This window comes from Xenia sp. Carnegie-2017, unplaced genomic scaffold, assembly GCF_021976095.1.
Source record: "Xenia sp. Carnegie-2017 unplaced genomic scaffold, XeniaSp_v1 HiC_scaffold_6, whole genome shotgun sequence".
Lineage (NCBI taxonomy): Eukaryota > Metazoa > Cnidaria > Anthozoa > Malacalcyonacea > Xeniidae > Xenia > Xenia sp. Carnegie-2017.
Window position 1 is genome coordinate 1,259,831 of NW_025813526.1, and position 23,668 is coordinate 1,283,498.

Consider the following 23,668-nt stretch of genomic DNA (forward strand, 5'->3'; position numbering starts at 1 on the left):
CCTTCATCTGAAAAAAGTGCTGATGACCCATTTTTGCAACAAATCAAGCAAATGGATGATCAACTAATCAAAATTGTTAACAAAGAGTCTGCGGATGATGAGGCTACAGCATTTTGCATGAGCCTTGTACCTGTGATGAAAGACTTTGATAAAAAAAAGCTAAGATTAGCAAAAATTACAATTCAACAACTTTTATTTGACATAGAATTTGATGATCAATGAGATAAAATATGCATTCAGTTTTTAACAATATAACAATTTTGGTATTTACATATTCTTAAGATTTTTCCTTTTTTAAACATGAATTTTATTTCTGTGTTGGTGACCTCAAAACAAGCATCATAGGTCTGACAAATTTGTTTGAAAATAATATTTCACATGTGGTGGGAATCATGAGAATTCATTACATAATAAAAGTGATTAAACATTGCTTTGAATTGATTACAATTTACCTTGAATTTTTCTTGGGTTTGAAAACTCAATTTACTAAACTCATTTTAACATTTTGATGAATTCTCTTTTCTCATCATATATAAAAAACCTGTATGCTTACATAAATAGACTATATAGAATATTGTTAATTAATGAATAACATTGTATATGTGATAATTGATATTCTGTTGCTTAGCCAAATAATGACTTCCTGTAAAGCTTAACAATTATCTACATTTTATGTTATTCATTAGTTGTTTCCAAGTCCTATTAAAAAACGAGAATCAATTTATTTTGCTTTGCCTATTTTGTCCCATTGCCAGTCAACAGCACCCTCATTGTTGAAATAATGTTCAAACTGTTCTCTAACCCATTTAGCTTCCCCACCATAATTTCTTGAAGCCCCAACATTTTGAATAGAAGCTATACCATTCATAATATTTGCATCTTGTCTCCATTCACCAAGGTGCAGTCCATTTGGCCCATCCTGGTCAACAAATGTACTTGGGCAATAGTGACTTTCTCTGTCAGTTTCATTTATAGTCATCAGGAAGTTGTGCAGTGCAACCACTGCTTTTGTTATTGCAATAACCTTGGGTACTTTTGCAATGATTGGCCTGTGGAATAGCACAAATGCCAAATGTGTTTTCTATTACCCTCCTTGCACGACTGAGCCTATAATTGAAAACTAGCTTGCTTTCTGAAAGATTGGAGAATGGATATGGCTTCATCATATGTCTTTTTAGACCAAAAGCATCATCTCCAACAAAACATACGGTAAAACCTTATTAGAATTGGAAATTTGACAATCAGGTGGAGTGTTCAGGAGTTTATTTTCTATAGCATAACCTAAATTGCTGTTAGCATAAACACTTCCATCACTTTGCCGTCCACTATCACCTATATCAACCATAGTAAACTTGTACCGAGCATCACATACTGCCATGAGCACAATACTGTGAGTCTTTTATAATTAAAGAAAGCGGATGACTGATTATCAGGAGCAAACATCAACACATGTTTGCCATCAATTGCGCCAAGTGCATTCGAAAATTCCATCGAGCTTAATTCATTGGCAATTTTTCTCCATGCTTCAACTCCAGAAGGTGTGTCAATATATCCTGCTTCCTTCAGTCTATTCCAAATTGAATTGCACGTTTCATCGATTATTCTGCCAACAGTTGTGGCACTCATTCTATAATTAGCCAATAGTTGAATAGGCATCACCGGTGGTTAAATATCGTAGTGTCACTGCAAGTCTTTGGTCAGGTCCAATAGGTTCTCTCATTTTCGTTGAAACTTTCTTTATGTCGGGTCCTATCAACTTTAGCAAACTTTCATATGTCTTTGGAAACATACGAAAGTATCTAAAGAACATTTCATGGTCGTGGAATCGCATATCATTTATCAATAACTTATATTCTCCTTTCACATTTCTTTCTTCGTACAGCTTTCTTATCCAAAATCGACGTTTCCTTTTTCTTGTTTTGGTGTTCTCCCTGAGCATTTTTTGGTGAAGAATGTAAAGAAATAAATATCTTCTACGAAGCAGCAAATATAGAATATATCTTTTATTTATAGACGCCATTTTGTTTATTGGAAAACACCGCGAAATAATCGTCTAGTGTAGATGACTAACAAAATCGTCCTTAATTCGTGTTCGAAATGTTGTCGCGAAAATTTAAGACGATCGTCACAAAAATCGTCTAGTGGAGATGCGGCTTAACATCATAAATGTAATACTATATCACCTAAACACTTAATTATTCATCTTTGTGTATAAGTTCCGTTGTGCTATCGTGCTATATTTATTCTCCTGACGAGCGTGGCAAGTGAAACAACTGCCATACGAAACAGTTCTGTAGGGAATAAATTTCGATGAAGTAATTCGTGGTTTATTTTATTTTCAATTATATATATATATATATATATATATATATATATATATAGATAAACATTTCTCATTTTAAATGATTTTTAAATGTTTTTCCGAGAAACGTTTATCTTTATATATTCAATGCCTGGATTACAAATTTTCAAACTTATATATATATATATATATATATTGAAAAATTCCAAACAGTTCTGTAGGAATAAATTTATGAAGTAATTGTGGTTTATTTTATTTTCAATTATACCGCTCTGCCGTGGCATTGAGCACTCTATCCATTTTGTTTGCAATAGTTTCTATCACAAAATCCCATATATATATATATATATAATTAACTACCAAGACATCATCTTTTTCTTCAAGTTTTTTTACCAATATTTTATTTATAACAATGAAATCATTTTTTTCTTCACATAAAGAGGCATTTCATTTCTTCATTTCTTCGATAGTTTGTAATGTTTTTTCTCTTTCCACAAAATTTTCATTCTTTTCTTTAGCAGTTTGAAGTCTTTCTTCCAAACCCTTTATCGTTTTAATATATATATATATATATTAACTACCAAGACATCATCTTTTTCTTATAGTTTTTTTACCATTATTTTATTTATAACAATCAAATCATTTTTTTCTTCACATAAGGACGCATTTCATTTCATTTCTTCGATAGTTTGTAATAATGTTTTTTCTTTCCACAAAATTTTCATTCTTTTCTTCAGCAGTTTGAAGTCTTTCTTCCAAACCCTTTATCGTTTTTTCTGTGATTAATTTTTCCAAACCATAATTTGTGATTTTAATTTGATCACTATGATTTTCAATTGCTATTTCACCTAACATTTTTTTATATTTTTCTCTATCTTTAACAGCTTCAAAATATTCATCAAAAAAGTGTTGATTAGTCTCACGAGATAAATCAAAAAATCTATTCATAAACTGTACAAAACTCTCTCCATTATCCATATTTTTATCTTCTCTAATAATTCCTTCACTGTATTTACACCATGTTTTTTTGTTTACAAATCCAAGTATTCTCTTTATATGTAGTCTTTATATAATAAAAAAACCAAAAGGTAGATAAATTTGATTCTTATCGTTTTTCTTGAGTGTATTCACATACAACTGAGAATAACTTCCAACAATATTAGAGTATTTTAAATCCTCACCATGTCATTTTTTAAATCATTATATAAATCAGAAGACACTAACAAATCGTTAAACAAATCAATATATCCATGAACTAATGAAATTAAAGTAGTATGGTTTTCTAACACCGATGTTTTCAAATTAATTTTTCTCTCTCTTTCTTGTTCCTTGTAAGCTTTAATTCTTTCCAAAGTTTCATGAGGGATAGATGCCATTGATATCCTTATATACAATATACAAACCAAAACTTCAAACGACAATATTGATAAGACTAAATAGTAATTTCACAACAAATGTTTATAACAACAACCATCCAAGTAAATAAATACTTTGCTATTCACATTTTTCTTTAAAAACAAATCGTGTTCATTTTGTATATATTTATTTAAATCGAAAAGCACCTCTCTTTTTTTCTTCATTATACCATGGGGTATTTTTTAAATCGTTGTACAAAAAAAAAGTCAATTTCTCATTACAGATAATCATATCTTTTAAAAAATATCTCCTTTTTTTGCGTATTTTTTCCGATGCAGAAAGATATGCTTCTGCTCATTTTAAATTTTGTTCCATATTAAGTCAATAGAGCTAAGAGAAACAGCAAAAAAACACTCTAATATATATAAAATGGGTAAAAATGAAATGGGTAAAATTTATGAATTTTTAGCTGAGTTTAATTGTAATAAATGTATATATATATATTTTTTACCAAATAACTATAAATATATAGTCAATCCAACATGGCAGAAGGTTCAGTTGCTAAGGAGAAGACATGCGCTTCAAAATCGAAGAAAAACATTACAAAAAAAGTTGCTTGTAATTTAAAAAATAATTTAAATTTCTTAACGCTTTCTGCCAATGATTTAATATGGCAGGGAAACCTAGAGTCTCTAAAAGCGTTTGTTTTAAACGATCTACAAATGTCAGGTAGATGGTCGTCAGCACGTGGTGATACGCTACATTTTACAAATGCAGCGTATAGTCTAAAGTGGAATAGTTCTTCGGATAAAAAGCTCGTGGTAGTTGATGACGATGAGAATAATAAATTAGCAGCCACTCTTGCCAGCTTCGCATCAAAGAATGCTACTGTTCAAAACGAAATAAAAACACCAAAGCACGTGGACGGCGCTAACACTGACTCCGCTAAAATTGAGGCCAATCCGAAAACTATACTATCTAAAAAGAACATCAATTATGACGATGAACTTTTGAAATTAACGAATTCAATAAATGAACTAAAAACAAACCAAAAACCAGAATGCCTCAAAGCGGAACAACGCACAAATGACTTGGAAAAAGTCGTTTCATCGCTGGTTGAAGACAAAAAGAATATGGTGGCGAAAATCGAAGCCCTTGAATATCTTGTAAAAGAGCTTACGGCAGAAAATACCACAATTAAGAATATTTTAGAAGTCAAACAAAATAATTGGATCAATGTACAATCAAGAAATATATCTGCGAACAAAAACAGCTCGATCCCACGAAGAGATTCTAAACCGACCACTGATGATACTTTAACTCTCTCGAATACGTTTCAAGTTCTCGCCAATGAGAATATATGTCCCTCTCCGGAGAAAGAAAGTCAGATTCAGAATCAAATTGCTGAATATAGATCTTTCCACAAATCGAAATTTGAAGTGATACAAAAGAAAAACCATGGCGTAGAACACCCCATTTCATCAGAAAAGCCAACTTCAAACGTAAAATTTAGAGCAATAAATAAGACCTTGATTATTGGGGACTCAATGGTGAAGCACATCAACCAGCCAAAGATTCAAAGAGCAGCGCGTGCACAGTCTACAGTACTGACAAACAGTGGAGCAAAAGTAGAGGATGTCCATACCAAAATGAACGAAACACTACAGAACGAAAACTATGATTCAATTATTATCCATGTGGGTACCAACAATCTGGTAAATGAAGATGCTGAAAGTGCTGCATCCAAAATGAAAGAGCTAATAATTGATGCCAAAAAACAAGTCAAAAGAGTTGCTGTATCAAGCGTAATTAAAAGGTATGATGGCCGTGTTCAACCAAACAACCTGACTAAATTTAATAAATTGGTTAGTGATATGTGTATACAAGACAACCTAACATTTATAGATAATGACAAAATTGATAAGAACCTGCTAAACAGGTCCAACCTTCATTTAAACATGGCTGGTGATAAAGCATTAGGGGGTGCATTTTGCACTTATCTCAAGTCAGCAAGATATGGCCAAAATAAGCATTTTTTAGACCAAAATTATCGGACAAAAAAGTGGAACGATTATCTGCAGTTTGTACGTCAAACATTGAGGCAGGTCTAACAATTGAAAAAGCAAATTCTATTAATGCAAGTAGCAATTTTTCATATGATCTTAACAAGGTTTCTAGCAAAAGGGGTTTTAAAATGGTTTTCCTGAACATAGTCAGTCTCCCAAAAAATATTGATGAGATAAGGTGCTCCTTATCAAAGGGTCATATTGATTTAATAGCCTTTAACGAAACTAGGCTTGACTCTACCATTAACGATGGTTTGATGCATGTAACTGGATATGATTTAATCCGAAAAGACCGTTCAAGGAATGGTGGTGGTGTTTGCATTTATTTACGCAATACCATAAACTATAAAATAAGAAATGACCTTGTCTCCTCAAATGTAGAAGCAATTTGCATTGAAATTATTAAACCACAAAGTAAACCATTTTTAGTTGCCACAATTTACAGACCCCCTAGTGCTCCTTCTGAGTTCTTTAATGAATTTGAAAAATATATACAGTCAATGGATGATGAAAATCGAGAAATGTACATATTAGGTGATCTAAATTGTGACATGCTAAAACCATGTGACCAAATGTTAGAGAAAACAAAGAAACTAAAATCACTCTACGAAACCTATCAGCTTACTCAATTAATCAATCAGGCTACACGAGTCACAAAATGCTCCAAAAGCCTGATTGACCACATAGTCACAAATACTCCTGAAAAAATATCTGAATCAGGAGTTATTCACACAGGTATTAGTGACCATGATATGATTTTTGCAATTAGGAAAACTTCCATACCAAAAAGTAAAAACATCATTGAAATAAGGAACATGAAAAACTTTAATGAGAAAAAGTTTCTTGATGAACTCAGGGAGCAACCATGGGATTCTATATATTTCTTCCCCCATGATACTAATGCTATGTGGGAAATGTGGAAAGGTCTATTCCTTGAGATTTTTGACAAATATGCACCCATTCAAAATAAAAAGATTCGAGGAAAAAATCTTCCATGGATGACAAGGGACATAAAAGAACTGATGAAAAATTGAGATTATTTGAAACACAAGGCAATGAAAACAAATTTAGAAACAGACTGGCTGTGTTACAGGAAAAGCAGGAATAAAGTAAATATTAAACTAAAATATGCAAAAAAAGAGTACTACTCTTCAAAGATTGTTGGTCAAAAACAAAACCCTAAACAGGCCTGGAAAACTATTAATAATTTATTGGGAAAACAAAAGAATGAAACAGTTATAAATGAATTGATTATCAATTACAATACTTTTACAACCTCAGAAAGCATAGCAGAGGGCCTTAATACATATTTTTCTAATATTGGCCCAAAACTTGCTGAAGAAATAGACAACACAAAAACTAATTTTGAAAATTATATAAATACAACTAAATCAGAGTTTGCTGCCTTTCGGCCAACTACTGTCCATAATGTGTACCATCTCATTTGTGGACTTTTGGCAAATAAGGCAACAGGTTGTGATGGAATATCATGTAAAATTTTAAAACTAGCTGCACCTGTCATATCTGAAACATTAACCTATATTTTCAATCAATGCACAACTTTGTCTGTCTTCCCAGATGAATGGAAAACAGCAAGAATTATACCTCTACAAAAATGGACACCGTAACTTGCCTGGAAACTATAGACAATTTCAATTCTTCCAGTTGTCAGTAAAATCATTGAACGTATACTTTACGATCAACTCTACAACTACTTTTCTAAATTTGAAATCCTAAGTGATTGTCAATTTGGTTTCAGAAAATCACATTCAACAACAACTGCCTTAATTGACTGTACGAATGATTGGTACACAAACATGGATAAAAGGTTGCTCAACCTTGTAGTCCAAATTGATCTAAAAAAGGCTTTTGATACTGTTGACCACAAAATTTTATTAAGAAAACTTGAGTTGTATGGAATTAAAGGACAAGCCTACAACCTAATTGAATCCTATCTGTCAAAGCGAACTCAAAGATGCCAAATCAAAACTTTTATTTCATCCCAACAACTCCTCTCCTGTGGAGTTCCCCAGGGCTCTATTCTAGGTCCGTTATTTTTCTTAATATATATAAATGACTTACCCTCATGCTTAGAGCAATGTAAACCAAAAATGTTTCCTGATGATACTAGCATAACTGCTTCAAATAATGATATAGTTGAACTAGAAAAGACAGTAAACTCTGACTTGAATAATCTTGAAAAGTGGTTGATAGCAAGCAAACTTAGTTTGAATTCAACCAAGACAGAATATTTGATCATAGGCTCAAAACAAATGATCAAGAATGTTTTTACTTCTAATTTGCATATTGCAATTGGCAATTACGTTATAAATAGAATTTATGAGTACGAAAGTTTGGGTTTAATAATTGACCAACACTTATCTTGGAGGAGTAACACTGATAAAATTTGCAAAAAAGTAGCAGCTGGTATCTCCGCCCTTAGAAAATTAAAGCAATACACAGACAAACAAACACTTATCTCTATTTATAATGCCCTGGTACATCCTTACTTCACATATTGCTGTGAAGTTTGGGGTGTATTGGGGGAAACTCAGTCCAAAAGACTACAAAAACTTCAAAATATAGCTGCAAAAATTATCATAAGCATGGGCAATGATGTCGATTATTGTAACGCATTACAAGAATTGAATGGGAGCCTCTTGAAATACTTAGAAAAAAAGCTAAAGCAAAGCTGATGTTTAAATTATTAAAAAATGCTGGACCAAATTCACTTACTAGATTGTTTACCTATAAAAAAGACATCACTGATTACAATCTACGCAATATTACAAGTTGTCTAAATGTTCCTATGCCTAGTACTAACTCCTTGAAGAAAAGCTTTGCGTATGATGGGGCTTCTGTTTGGAATTCAATTCCAGCAGAAATCAGAAATAGCAAAAGCGTGTCACTTTTTCAAAAGAAAATTGCTGCTTGCATTTTATAATTTAGTTTAACAAGTAACTGATGGAATAAACTAAACTCTGTAAATATTTAAACTTCTCTTCTGTAGATAATTTATTTCTTAGTAAATTTTGTAATTGTTTTTGAACAAAAGCACGCCCCTTGTGGAAATCAACCCCAGTTGACAAGGCCAGCTCCATCAAAATGTATTCATTTTCATTCCAACTTTTGTTGTATTACAGAAAGGAAAATACAGAAAGAAAGAAAAGAAGAAATAAAAGAAAATAATAAAAATGAATGCAGATGGTGAAATAAAAACAAGACTACTCGAATTATCTTCATTTATGAAAACATTAAATTTTTTAGTTCAAAAAGAAATAAAAGAAATAAGTGAAATTGTAATAAAAAGGGAGAAAGAAAATTTTACAATACACAAGAAGTTACTTGAAAAAATTAATATATTAGAAAAAACAAATAAAAATAATTTTAATATACTTTCAAAACCAGAAATTGGTGAATCAACATTTGGTGCATCTGGTGGATTATTTGGTGAATTTACTGCTAAAAAAACATTTGATGCTTCTAGTGAGGAAAAACCACCACCATTTGGTCAACCTAGTGGTTTATTTTAAAAAATTTTTTTAATATAACATTTTAAATTGTAAAAACATGTAATAAATTGTTTTTTATTGATTAAAATTGTCTTGCAATTTTTACATTTTTTTTCCAATTTTCTACCGTAAATTTCATTTTTTTACAATTATCTCTATATTTATACACTTTTACATAACCACTTCTATCATATTTATTCAGTCATTTAAAGAGAGAAGATGTCTTTCAAAAGTAGAATTAAATCATTTATTCAAGATGTGAAAATTTTTTGGTATTTGGAAGGTGAAAGATTACTCATTATTGGTCTTCTTCATCTTGGGTTTATTTTTTGTTTTCACAAAGCAATGACGGATTTGAATTAACCCGCTAATAATAGTGTTTGCGATTAATTTTATCTGGTCTTATTGGTTAGGACATTTAAGTTTTCTTATTTATTAACATTATGACACTTTCTTATTTAACATAAAGTATTTTTTTCAGGTTTTATTGATATAGAAATAATTATGATGATGATGATTATAAAGAAAATTTTGTGTCATAAAATTGGACTTTGGACTTTCCATAATATCATTTAAAAATTGGACTTGGGAATTTCATCAATGAAAATATTTTGTATTGTATATGAAATATATCTTTTTTTATGAAATTTATTTGTTTTTCTATCTATATATATTTTCTATTACATTTCATCAACTAATATATATATATATATGTATTTCATCACAGGATCACCCTCTCTATTTATGTTTACTACCGCTGACTGTTTCAACGATCCTCCCAGTTTTCTATATTATAAAATGTATTATGACTATTTTTAGACATAATACATTTTATAATAGAAAAACTTGAGCCTGCGATGAAATATATGTATATTTTAGTTAACTACTATGAAGTTACTTTTTTTCGATGATTGATAGAGAATTGAACGTGATTTTGGGCAGATTTTACTTACTACGCTCTTGCCCGTGTCCGCTTTCTTAACACATCACTTGTAGCTAAATAGAAATGCAGTTAAACATAATATCTCAAAGAATATTTGGACTAATCAAACAAAATTTTCACACAATGTTAAGTATGAATAGAGCTATGCAATAAACTAAAACATGGAGGTTTTGAGCAATTTGTTATGACTTATGCTATTTTTCGTCCAAGGACTTCATGCACATTTTTTTCACTTTTTTGAGAGAGTGTAAATCACAATCATTTGATAGTAAGTTGATGATCCTAGTTCATTGCACAGCTCTGGACATCAGTTATCAGTGTGCCAAATCCTAGTTATCCACTATGAAGCATACCAGAGATATTATGTTTACTAGTGACCCCATAATTTGATTTGCGAAAATGGGTGTGGTTCTTTGAAGGTGTGTGGTTTATCAGGAATGTAAGGAATTTGCCAAGAACTTGTTGGAAATTGTTCTTTGAAGGCTATCTAGTGCTATTAACTTTAATAACAGGTCATGTGTGAATGTAAACTGTTTGAAAAATGTTAACAAAATTTGCCATTTTTGGAGCTAATTAAACAAGCTGGTGACAGACCGCCATTTCGAAGTATCTGCTTACATGGCAAAAGAGAAACCAGAAGTAGATCATGCATATGATGTCTGGCATGTGGCAAAAGGTATATATATTTATGTATGTGTATTTTTAATTTAAAATCTCTGGCACAAAAATATATAAAATTCTATGATATTGAAAAGTAAGTCTGTTATTAAGTAAAGTAAGTTTTTCCAACAATCTCGAATATATTTTAGGGGGAAAAAAGAAACTGGTGAAAGTGGCAAAGAAAAAGAAATTCAAACATATTCAGCCATGGATTGGGGTATGCATGTCATGCATGTAAATGTATAACATGTATGTGTTCATGCAGGAATCGTCATTGCACTATGACAATAGCCTGGAGGGCACATTGTGATACATATTGGATATAGATATATATATATATATGTTCATTTTTTCATTAACTGAACAGTCAATTATCAACCATATATATTGGGTTGGCGACTCAAGTGAAACTCCAGATGAGAGGGAAGAAAAGTGGCGCAGTATTCTCAATCACATTGTTAATATTCATGAGCATGATGGTCACAAGCTATTTACAAAATGCCTTCATGACACAATTGATAGAGCTTGGCTCAAAAAAGGTTGAGAAGACAGAATAGACTAGAATTTAGAAGTTTAATTCATGCCTCAAAATTTTTATACTCATCTATACAACAGGGTCAGCTGCTCACAAAAAATTAGAGGAGATGTTGACATGGCCTCGACTAATTGCAGCAATTCGAAAGTTATCCAAGTATCACCAGACATCAGGCTTAGAAGCCAAACATGCTTTGGATAATATGCTTGCCTCAAAGAATACTTATCATTCATATCACTCATTGAGTGCAAGGTATGTTATTTAAAAATCCTCTTAAAATTTGCAATGCAATTAAAATATCTTAAAGATGATAAAATAAGGACATTTCAATATTGAAGAAAGTTATCATAAATTGGGATTTTTTAACTTTCTGTATTAATAAAGACTGTACTGTTCAAACTTGCACTACAATGAGAACAGCAACAGACCACAAGCAAAAACTGCAGATGGAAACTTGAGATGGCCAATTACCTATCCAAAATCTTTCAAAGGAGAAAAAGCTGTTGCAAAACCTTTGAAGGAAAAACCCACCTATGGTAAGAATGATATCACTCAATAACAAATAAAGCAAGAAAATTTCATGATATAAAAAATAGTAGTATTATCGAAAGGCTAATACATTTTGGCGATAGTTTCTCTAGAGTAGTAAATAATTATCCTATTTAGGATATGTGCAGTTAATATTGAATGAAGTTGTAAAACTAAGAAGCCAGTACTCAACTTTGAAGAAGGCCAAAGCACATGCAGATATGATGCTACCTCCTGAACCACAATCCCTTGTCGAACAGTATTTGGCAGGAAAGGAAAGACCCTCAAAGGAGCAAATTGTAGCCAACAAAAAAGCAAGATATAGTACACCAGCTCTACCCAAAAGTTCACAAGGGAGCAGACCTCACACAAATATTTGTAAATGTAAAGGAAAATGTGCCACCTCAAAGTGTGATTGCAGAGCATTGGGATTGTTATGTCAAAATGAATGCAAATGTAGAGAGGCGAAGTGTATTAATCGAGAGTAGAGTTCAAACATAAATTTATTAAAAAATAAAATAAGATATTACCGTTTGGATATTTTGGCGTACTTAAAATGTGTATAAAGTCCATCTGGTGATGCGAAGCGTTTTCGTATGCTAGCATACACACAAGCAGGAAATGGTCTTCAATGTTTCTTCCCCAAAATTTGAAATATCCACCTAGAACATCTTTGATAGGCAACTAATCGATACAGCTTGTGTATTCTCTCTAGATCCTCATCAGACGGGCCAGTTTTCTTCAAGATGCCGACACACGTCTATCTTTAACACACTTTCTGAGAGCATATTGTCCATAAATTCTTGGTGTGTTGTCAAGCAATTTACTCCTTCAGTTTCTGTTTGGCCTAGCAAAGCCTCATACTCATCGTATTCTAGCGCTTTTTTGACAAAGTACAATGTCCACACTTACACCAACTAAGAGTTTGAAGGCGTCAAGCATTTGCTTTCTCAAATTCAGCATGTGTTTCATCCGACGAGGACAAGTCGCTCTGCTCACTCTCCTGTTCGGAACCGCTTTCTTCACTAGTTTCGGCCTTCACTTCAGGTTCATATTGATAGGGCAGAACCTCACCCGGTTGATTTTCGTGTATGCCATCCATTACAGCAAAAAAAACCCCGTAAAATACGCTTTAAATGTGTTGTAACGCAGTCAATCACAAAGTATATTGTATTGTTGTTTTCACTGCTCACCAGCCAATGACGTCACTACCGCTAGAGATAATTTTTTCAAAATTTTATCCAAGATGGCGCAATTTATAAAACTTTAGCTGCAAATATCTCTGCAACAAAATATTTTTGAGAAAAAATTTTGCTATTTTAGTTGTTAGACATCACATAGGTTCAAAAATATGCCATAAAAATTTTCGTTGCCAATGTCCTTTAACTATCTTTTCCAGGGAAGTCTTTCTGTTTGAGATTTCGCATAGCTCCTTCCAGGGGCGGATCTAGGGGTAGGCACCATAGGCAAGTGCCTATGATGAAATTACCAAAATATACTTCGACTTAGATTCGATACGAATTTATCGAATTATGAAACTATGAATAGCACTTAATCGCAGTCAAATCATCTGACTTTTGTTAAGAAATGTTGTGCAATTAAATGACGTAATTTTGATATGAATCGTAGTCCAGATGCGTATGATTATCTATAAAGCTCCGTGTCGTTAGGCAAAGCAGCCATTTTGCCTAAGTCAAGAAGGCGATCTAGCCATTTGATTGGTTGTTAGCAATTTGCCTAACTTGACATCGTGTATAGGTATTCTGATTGGGCAATTTTTTGCAACCGTATGCTTTCATTGGTCAATTTTTTTTTGCCTAACTTGAGCAATTCCAACCAATCATTGCTGTTGATAAGCATAGTTGAGCTAGGCAAATTAGGCAATTGAAAATTAACATACACTCGTATTGTTTCTGAACAGCCTCTGTGCTCAGTTTACGGTTTTGTGATATTTTATAATGTCTTCATTGTGTTGTGGTAATTTATACGAGACTGCTCAGTCTGCGTTGGCCAAAACGATTTAAAATGCCTTAATGAGCTTTATTCTCGTTTATTGGTCGACGTTCGACCTATGTTTACTAACGAGCAGCTGTTAGATAGAATTTATGACCCCGACCATACTCTGTGTCGAAATTTTGGAGCTGAAATATATGTGCCAAAGCACGCTCATGACGGAAAGACTTGTACTGCAATAAGGTAAATATATTATAATTATATATATCGTATTGTAGTATTTATATATACGTGTAAAATGGTTAAATCTCAATTTCGCTAGGCTATATCTTTGTCTACAGTCAGCAATTCATTCATACAATGCAATCAATCTACCAAACAAAATATTAATTTCTTTTCTTGAATATTTTTAAGATCTGAAGCTTCTGGCAATTGCCTCTACAGTTCAGCTTCCTAGTTCTGGTAGGTAACAATGCATTGGTCCCTACTTTGAATTTTAACATCGCTTGAGCTATTTATTCATGCTGCTTTTATGCTCAACACCCATGCTTTTTGTCTGTTATAAGTGAGCACAGTGATTACTTTGCCCAAAGCTTAAACAATCTTTTGCCTTTGTCAGTGTCTAAAGAATGTTTAGACACTGGATATACAACAGATGAACTGGTAAAACAGGAGGCTATTTTAAATTGTAATGACCAGAAATGGTCATCTTTTCTTTGTATTTTGGGCCTATCTTCTGTTTTAGGTAGAAAAATTCATACTTTTATCCTGATTCTGGTGAAAGTAGATATAAATTGTTATTTAATCGTATTGTTCAGCCCGGTTATTAAGCCAAAGAGGTTTGGATGCTATTAATATTTTGTTTTGTCATGAAGGATCTGTACAACCAGGTGAGACTTTTCAGTCTAATCATTTTGTGCCTCTCATTTTCCATGCCCACAGGTTGAAGCGAAAATTGTCTAATTCCTGTACACAGTCTAATTCTAGCAGCTCAACAACAGAGAAACGAAAATTTGCACCAAAAACAGTTGACATTTCAAATTCTTTTACTTCAACTAATAGGCCTGCTGCCCAACCAACTTTTAAAAGGATGCCCAATGAGAGTTTTTCTTCTGCTGCAGCTCTTGCTCAGACATTAAATAAAGCCAATAGTCTTTTGCTTCACACATCATCCCAGGAACTATTGCCTGGTATTCCAACTTCTGGTGATATGCAACCTGCTGTTTTAACCCATAATTTTGATGTTTCCTTGTATAGGGAGAAAGTTAAGGGTATGGATAATTCTGAAATATGTCATTTGATAAAAAATGTATATAAACCAGATAAAAAGTATCATTTTCCTAAATCTAATGGCAGATCATTTAGGCATGATTGGCTAGACCAGCATGAATGGCTTTGCTATTCACCTTCACAAAATGGTGCGTATTGTCTATCGTGTGTGTTGTTTGGCAATAGATTCCCAGGCAAGGCCAGTAAAGTAAAAAAGTTGTTTACTGAACCTCTTCAAGATTGGAAGAATGCTAAATGCTCTTTCACTCAACATGCTGGAAAAAGTAAAGGAGGGAAGTCGGTTTGCATGCATCCACATCACCAATTTTGATGCTTTGCTTCCCAAATATCAGGTACTCTGCAGCCTATCGAGATGATCATGGATGCTGGTATCAAGAAAGAAATAGAACAGAATAGGGAAATACTATCTCCAATTATTGATTCTGTCATTTTTTGTGGACGTCTAGGTTTACCTCTTCGTGGGCATCGTGATGATTCCAAGTATCACCCTACTGTTGGTTGTTATTCATCTGGAGGGGTTGGTAATTTCATTGAAACACTCAATTATGGAGTTAGGAGAGGGGATAAAGTTTTAGAAAATCATTTAAAGAATTGTGGTAAGAATAGAAGTTATATTTCTAAAACAAGTCAAAATAAAATCATTAAATGTTGTGGCCAGGTAATCAGTAATCAGATTATTTCTGATATCAAAAAAAGTAAGTTTTTTTCTGTTATTGCTGATGAAGCATCTGATTCTTCACATAAAGAACAAATGTCTCTTGTTTTGCGCTTTGTTGATACCGATATGAATATCAGGGAAGAATTCATTTCATTTCTTTTTTGTAAGTGGGGACTAAGTGGTGCTCAACTTGCCAAGCTACTTTTAGAGGCTCTAAAGGAACTGACTTTATCAATAGATGATTGTAGGGGGCAAGGTTATGATGGGGCTGGTTCAGTTGCTGGTTGCACTAATGGTCTAGCAGCTCAAATTTTAAAGCTTAACCCAAAGGCTCTTTATACACACTGCTATAGTCATAGGTTAAACTTATCCATTTGCGATTCTTTGAGTATACGTGTTGTCAATGATATGTTGAAACATGTTAACAATGCCACTAATTTTATTAAAATTTCCCAAACTCGCAATATTCCCTTTGAAAACATATACGTAATTCAGAAACAAACTCGAAAAGACTAGATTAACAGACGTTTGCAAAACTAGATGGGTAGAACGTATCGAAGGTTTAGATACATTCCAAGAGCTTTTTGTACCTGTATACACCACCCTTAACGATATGTCTGAAAATCTAGATGGTGAGTTCAAACCGTCGCTTCAGTCTGATGCCTCATCTTTGTTTCAACTTATTGACAGGTTTGATTTCGTCGTTGCTTTAGTTATCACGAGAAATATTCTTGATTCAACTCTTCCAGTAACACAGTTATTACAGGGTAAGAGTATCGATATAATGGATGGTATTCATTTAATTTCAACTTTGAAAACTGAGGTGGTGAACATGAGGAATTCCTCTGATTTTTATCATGACACCTGGTATGACGGCTTGAACTGGCAGCAAAAGTTGGCATTGAAGAATGGAAACCAAGAACAGTGCGCAAACAAACGACCAGGAAAATATTCCCCACACAACCATTTCTGAGTATTATAAACGTGCAATTACTCTTCCTCTACTAGATCATTTGCAATCTTCTTTAGAATCACGATTCGACCTTGAGAGTGTGAATGTCTATAAAGGCCTTAGCATTGTACCGACGAAAATGATGTCCATGACAAGAGATGGGGTGGATTGGAAAGAGCCATTCAAAACTGTGGCTAACTTTTATTATGATGATTTGCCAAATCCTTTGGCCTTAGATGCTGAACTTAGGTTGTGGTACACTTATTGGGAGACCCACTGCGGCCTCCTTCCTGATAACATTGCCCAGACTTTAAAATCTGTTCATTTCGCGGATTTGAAAACATTAAAATTTTACTACGTATTTTAGGAACGCTCCCCATTACCTCTTGTGAATTTGAACGATCTATTTCTTCCCTTAGGACACTTAAAAACTATCAGCGAAGTACCATGGTTGGGGAACGCTTAAATGGTTTGGCCTTGATGCAAATTTCAGGAAATTGTACCAGATATTGGTGAGGTTATTAATACTTTTGCTGTTGGAAATACAAGGCTAAAATTTGCATGAATTTATTCATATCCTAGTTTTTTATTTTGTTGAAATGTCCATATGTTAACCATTTATTGTGCGTTGTACACAATAGTAACGTCAATAGAATTTGCATCAAACTAATAGCTTGCCCGATAAAGGTTTTTTTCCCTATATACATTCCAATCTTAAAACTGCTGAGTACGTGTATGGTACTCGGCCGTTGTCGACATAAATTTACTTTCACAAAATTGTTAAGCATAAATAGAATAATTTTTCCTTACACCAAATTTTAGTCTTCACAAAGACTCTTTATACAAAGCTCTATTTTGACTATTACATTACATTTACATTCTGCTCATTTGTTGGCAAATGAGAGTGCACATTTTAGGTGGGGGGTAAAGGGTTGGAATTGACTGGGATGGTGTAAGAAACTGAGCAATCTTACATCCATGAAATGTCCCACATAGTCACCCATTTCTAACCAAACTCCTTTTGCTATTTGCTAAAGGTGTGAAAGGCGAGTTTCTGGCCTTCAAAACCAGAGTGCTCATTTTAGGTGGGGGGTAAAGGGTTGGAATTGACTGGGATGGTGTGAAAAATTGAGCAATATCACATCCATGAAATATCCCATATAGTCACCCATTTCTAACCAAACTCCTTTTTCAAAGGTGTGTAGGCGAACTTCTGGCCATAAGCAGTCTGCTTAATTCTCTCACAGGGCTGTCCATGCCGGATCACGATTTTTGTTTTCGCTAAAGTGTTCCTAAGGCATGCTGATGAGCCCTGATATGGGGCGAAACAGTCTTGTGTGCATTCAATATTCTGAATAGTGAAAATCAACGACCTTGTGATATGTAAGTATAAATATACAATGTTTTTATGTATTTATACGATTGAGATCTACAAGATTCTGCATAGCTGAATGATTAGACTGTTTGATTTAAACAATTTATTGAAAGCATAAATAGTGTAGTATGTTTTGCAAAGTATGACGTCATAATGTTTTGCCTATGGTATCCAAAATCCTAGATCCGCCCCTGGCTCCTTCTATGCAGCCTTCAGTTTTCGCGTTTGCCGATGTGAACAACAACAAAAACCTACAAGAGCTATTTTGTTGAATTCCTCCGTTCTCCCCATACCTTTCATATCTCCTAATAAAATACCAGACCACAATGCCATCTCACTCAAATACTTTGTAGTGAAGCGGAGAAATTTTGGACAGTTCTCATTTCCTGGTGATTTGCAGGAATTTGCTGAATCCTTCTCAACACATTCTTTAACTTTCCAAACGATGGTAGAAAACAAATCGACAAAACGGTTTGAAGATGGGATGACTACACCATCATCACAATCGCTGTAAGCCAAACTGGTGTGAATGCTTTCCTTCTGAAATTTGGAAATGTTTACAGAACATAATTTGTCCATGTTTTGGATGCGTGCATTAACTCTTGCATATGCGTTCCTTAACACCTTTGTTTGCTTCTTGCTGCATAAGCATATAATAATGTCTTCTAAAGTCGTTTGAAATTCGTGTAGAGTCCTTGCATTCACAAGCAAGGACATGGCGTACATTTTGAAACGATACCAATTTTCTTCTTTCTCCTTAAGTTCTTCTCCAGGCCGTGCAAATTTTTCGGCAAAATCCAATTTTTTGAGGTACCTGTGAACAATGTGCATGAAGTGACTACATCCAACATGCGGTACTGTAAGAGCTAAATCATTGTGAAGACTTCTTCCATTGACTATCCTGAAAGCCATCTTGAAGAATGCTGGCATTGATTCGTTATTGAATTCCTGCAAAACTGTCATTAATAAAGCCCTTGAATAGTCTGTGTTTACCTGCCTTGGAGATGATAAATTCCTTCTATATAACTTTGATTCATCTCGCCGAAATCTTTCTAAAAATGAGGGAATATGATCCGTTGTATGATCCGAAGTAATCATTTCTGCGACTGGAAACAATGGTTCATTTTCTACTGGATGGCACATTACTAATGCATAATAAAGGACGTGCTTCCAGCTGTAATCAGCAACCAATGTTCCTGTTGCGTCAAGATAAGAAATATCATCCTTGCTTCTATCGTGCAACAAAAGCACTTGATTCTCTGTCCACATGTGAACGATGAGAGGATACATTGCAATAGTATGTACTAAACCATCGTGGGCTTTTGATGGTGGAAATTCGCGTGCAGTTTCCTTTAAAGAAGCGTTCTTACTTTTTCCAGAGAGCATGAAAGGTCTTGTTGCAACAGTTTTCCCTCACTTGCAATTTTTCTCATGGTTTCAGGTTTATTGCCACAGCCTGTTCTATTTCCAGATGCCATTGCATCAGGGAAAACATCCAGTTTTCTCTTCTGATACATAACGGATGGCTTAAGAAGGCCACTGCAGAATTCTTCCCTGAGTTGAGCGCTTTCTTCTTTAATGGGACGAGATTTTCTTTCACCATTTGTATGTTTCATGCTACCAGTGTATTTCACATGAAGAATATTTTAAGGAAAATCATCTTTGCTCATTGTGAGAGTAAAGCGGTGTGAACAGTTTTCAAATATACATCGACCATTAGCTTTCAATTAGATTTTGTAACGTCGCTTACGTGAAATTTGTTTAGACCCCACACGTATACGGATATTTTCGTATCCGCAACTTTTTTGTTGCGGATCAGGTAGCACAAAAAAATGTTGTTGCGTCCACACTTGTACGGATATTATCCGGATTTACTCTAGTTCCCATGACTTTTAGCGCTATCAGTTACCCGCACATATTTTATAACTTGGCGATAAATTGGTTAGCAATTGTGAATTCGGTCAGTGTTAAAGGTTTTTCGGCTTTGTCTGATTAAACATGTCATTATTTGGTCAGAAATCGAAGAAAAATGAGAAAAGCAAGACGGACTCCTTTATTTGGAGTGATGATGAGGTCGAACTCTTACTAAAAGTAACATTAGAATATAAAACATCCAACGCTATGGAGAATGTCGATTGGGAATCGATCAGAAGCAAGTATGATGACATTTTAAACGTTTCATTGAGCAGTATCCTTCGTCGGAAAATGCCCTGATGATGGGGAAAGATTACCCCCACCCAAACGAAGAACTTTCCAAATCAGTGTTGACATCCAAATTAAAAATGGTTCGAAAGAAGTTCAGGGAAGCTGTTGATTCAGGTAGGAAAAGTGGACATGGCCGCGTAGTATTGCTATACTTTGAACTATGCGAGCAAATATGGGGTGGTTCTCCTGCCACGAGTACGATAGCAGATGGAATCGAGACCGCTGAAATCGACGACGAACACAGCTTGAACCCAGAAAGTCCATATTATATGCTTAATGGAACTATCAGCCCTGAATTAGAAAATGAAAATAGCCCTGGTGATGCAACTAGTGATGCTAACATATCAACAGACAATGTCTCAACCTCCAGTAGCTCATCTTCCAGGGGTCAAGTCAAAGAGAGAAGGGACCTCCTTAATGCAAGATTACAAGGATACAAGAGTGAGAAACTCAAAAGAAAAATGCCTGTTGATGCACAACTCATTAACATATCACATGAAGAACTTCAAATAAAGAAACAACTCCTAGAGAGAATGGATAACATGGACAAGGCTTACTCCAACCAAATGGAAAAGCTCTCTAGTAACATGGAAAAACTCACTGATTCAATATCTGAAGGATTTGTTTTATTGAGGCAAATGATGTGTCCTGCACCAGGTGTGATTCAGCCACAGTACATTGCTCCCCAGGCAAACTACAGCATGTTCAACTACAGCAACACACAACATGCTTCTCAGCTAAACACTCCAGCGCACATAGCGGACAATTTTGAACTCTCAGTCCTTGTACTCAGACAATGAGAGTAGTTTTAAGCTGTAGTAAGGAGATATGTTATATATTAGATATTATTAATTTCTTGAGATTTATGACATTGAAAATATTGTTGGTTTTGTTCAAAGTTTATAATACATCTTATTAAAGATGATGCATACTGTAAATGATATATAAGGTTATAAAATATTATTGGTATATTTAATTATTGCTGGTATATTGAATTGTTACTAGTATTTTGCATGCACTCTGATGATATAATTAACTGTACATTTATGGAGCAAATTCAACCAGAAGTTTATGGTAAGTTTCTCACTCTAAGTGTTGATGAAACAATTCAAACAGAAAAATTACAGTAAAAGTTGACAAAACAACGAAAGTTATTAGCTACATAAAGGCCTGCAACATGATGCTATTTTTGATGCAACTTGAAACATTAATTTGCTTTTAATTGAGTAATGTAAAATCAGCTAAAAAGCAGTTTTTTGCATTGTGCTAATGAATTTATACTAATGCATATTCATCAACTTAACTCTTTCTCTTATTAACATGTAGAATTTTGCTTCAAGTTACAAGAGATAGCACATCATGTAATCTGGCTGAGTGAATACTGTATAATTTTAAGGGTCAAAATAATTTGTGAGAACTCTCCTTATTTTCTTCCCTTCAGCTTCATTACAATCTGTTCTGTAGTTGTTGTGACTAGGTGCTGGCTGAAAGTGGCTATCATAATCAATAGCTGAACAAACTTTGTCTTCTCCAATAATCTCTTTGTGAACTTCACAAAAGTTGTGAAGGACAAAACATGCATAGACAACAGTAGAGGTATCTTTAATGTTTATGTCCATTGCCCTCTTCAAAGCCCCAAACCTTGCTTTTAGACGACCAAATGCATTCAATCACCATTCTTGATTGGCAAAGGGTCATACCAAAATATTGCTCCTGAACTGTTGAACCTCCATTTGAGTATTCCTTCATGAGGTATGGCATAAGGGGATAGGCTGGATCTCCTAACAGGAATACTGGAATGGGATTCTCATCTGAAAGTATTTGTCGTGGGCATGGAGGTATTTCCCTACTCTTAAGAAAAAATTTAACTTTGAGTTGGAAAATACTCGGGCATCGTGAACACTCCCGGCCACTTGACGACGACGTCCATAAAGCAATACTTATAGTCACATGCAGCTTGAACATTTAATGTATACCGTCCTTTTCTATTTATGAAATCTGTGGAATTACATGCTGGTTGCCTAATTTCGATATGCGTACGTCAATTGCGCCCAAACATTGAGGAAAGCCGTGCAATCTGTGGAAGTTCCTGATATGCCTCTCAACATCTTCTTTTGTGAATGGCAGTTTAATATATTCAGGTCCAAGTCGAATCGTGATAGCTTTACACACTTTACGAATTATTTTGGATACAACTTGACGCGATAATCCAAAGGCATTCGCTGTTTTTCGCATACGTCCCTCGTCACTTAAGTAATAGAGTGTGACCGCTACCTGCTTAACCACATCTACTGGGGACCGCATTATTGTTGTTTTGCCTTCTATGTATGGTCTAAGTTCGTCAGCTAATTCGTGGAGAGAACGTCGACTCATGCGAAAATTTTCACACCATTCTTCTTCTATCACAGTTTGCCTGACAAAATTGTCCCACCAAGCGCTTGTACGTCCTGGTCGGACCCAAAATCTTCGACGACGAAATTGTTTTCCTGCTCGTTTTACTTGTTTATAGCGTCTGATCCGTGCATCAGACATGGAAATAAGCCTGAGGATATCAAGCTTGCGTTTGCAATAGTTGAAGTGTACAGAAAAAATTGCTAAGGTCAACTGAACACACGTTACAAGACTGGAAATAAGTCCAAGTAAAAGAGCAATGGTAACTGTATTAGTGGCCACCATGTTGAAAATTTGCGCTATAACAGTTGCTAGGCAATTCTGGTTACAAAAATATCCGGATTTACCGTCCACACGCATCCAAATTGTTTGCGGATACAAAAATTTTCACTCTAGAGAGCGGATTCAAAAGTTTCCGGATAACTCTCTGAAATATTCGGATGCGTGTGGACGAAAGGCCTATCCGCAACTTTTTTGTTGCGGATACGAAAATATCCGTATACGTGTGGACGGGGTCTTAGACTGAGACACACTGTCGCTGTCGCTATGTCGTTACCGCGCAGCGACGGGATTGAGCGGTTACAAAGCCGTGTCGCTCTGTCGTTTCAACACAGCCAGCGAATTCGCTGGAGCACATGAAATCGCTGTGTCGCTAGGACAAAATTTTCAAAATGGCGTCACTAGAAAAAGCACTTATAAATTCTTAATTGCAATTAGTAAATACTCATTTCGCAGAACATGTTTTCTTATCTCACAATATTTTTTGTCAGTATCGTCTGACCCAGTCAAATAAATATTTATTTTTCTCTTATTAAGCAAACGAACTAAAAGGTAAAATGAAAATTTGTGAGACACATATAGGCGATGCAAAAAGAAGCATGATGCAGCTATCAAATCTGGTGCTCCTGCTTCCTCAACACCAAACTGGGAGTTTTGGTCTAT

The 23,668-nt window shown here is 34.4% G+C and overlaps 2 protein-coding genes across 2 annotated transcripts; one reads left to right on the top strand and one right to left on the bottom strand.

Annotated features, from left to right (window-relative positions):
* Positions 1–14,679: 14,679 nt before the first annotated feature.
* On the top strand, positions 14,680–16,319 carry LOC124458304 (52 kDa repressor of the inhibitor of the protein kinase-like). The gene is made up of 2 exons (XM_047008347.1): positions 14,680–15,273; positions 15,478–16,319. Exons 1-2 carry the CDS (start codon positions 14,946–14,948, stop codon positions 16,317–16,319), a joined length of 1,170 nt encoding a protein of 389 aa, XP_046864303.1. The 5' UTR covers positions 14,680–14,945.
* A 5,618-nt stretch (positions 16,320–21,937) lies between these two features.
* Positions 21,938–22,867, bottom strand: LOC124458306. The gene is made up of 2 exons (XM_047008349.1): positions 22,346–22,867; positions 21,938–22,186 (listed from the first exon to the last, which is right to left on the bottom strand). The coding sequence occupies exons 1-2, from the start codon at positions 22,865–22,867 to the stop codon at positions 21,938–21,940; spliced, it is 771 nt and encodes a 256-aa protein (XP_046864305.1).
* Positions 22,868–23,668: the final 801 nt, after the last annotated feature.

Bases quoted from the DNA above. Each gene is read 5' to 3' on its own strand.
- LOC124458306 (XM_047008349.1), bottom strand. From the start codon at position 22,867: ATGTCTGATGCACGGATCAGACGCTATAAACAAGTAAAACGAGCAGGA. The intron at 22,187-22,345 runs GTAATTCCACAG...TTTTTTCTTAAG, and splicing joins CGAAATTAGGCAACCAGCAT to AGTAGGGAAATACCTCCATG.
- LOC124458304 (XM_047008347.1), top strand. From the start codon at position 14,946: ATGCCCAATGAGAGTTTTTCTTCTGCTGCAGCTCTTGCTCAGACATTA. The intron at 15,274-15,477 runs GTGCGTATTGTC...CCCAAATATCAG, and splicing joins CTATTCACCTTCACAAAATG to GTACTCTGCAGCCTATCGAG.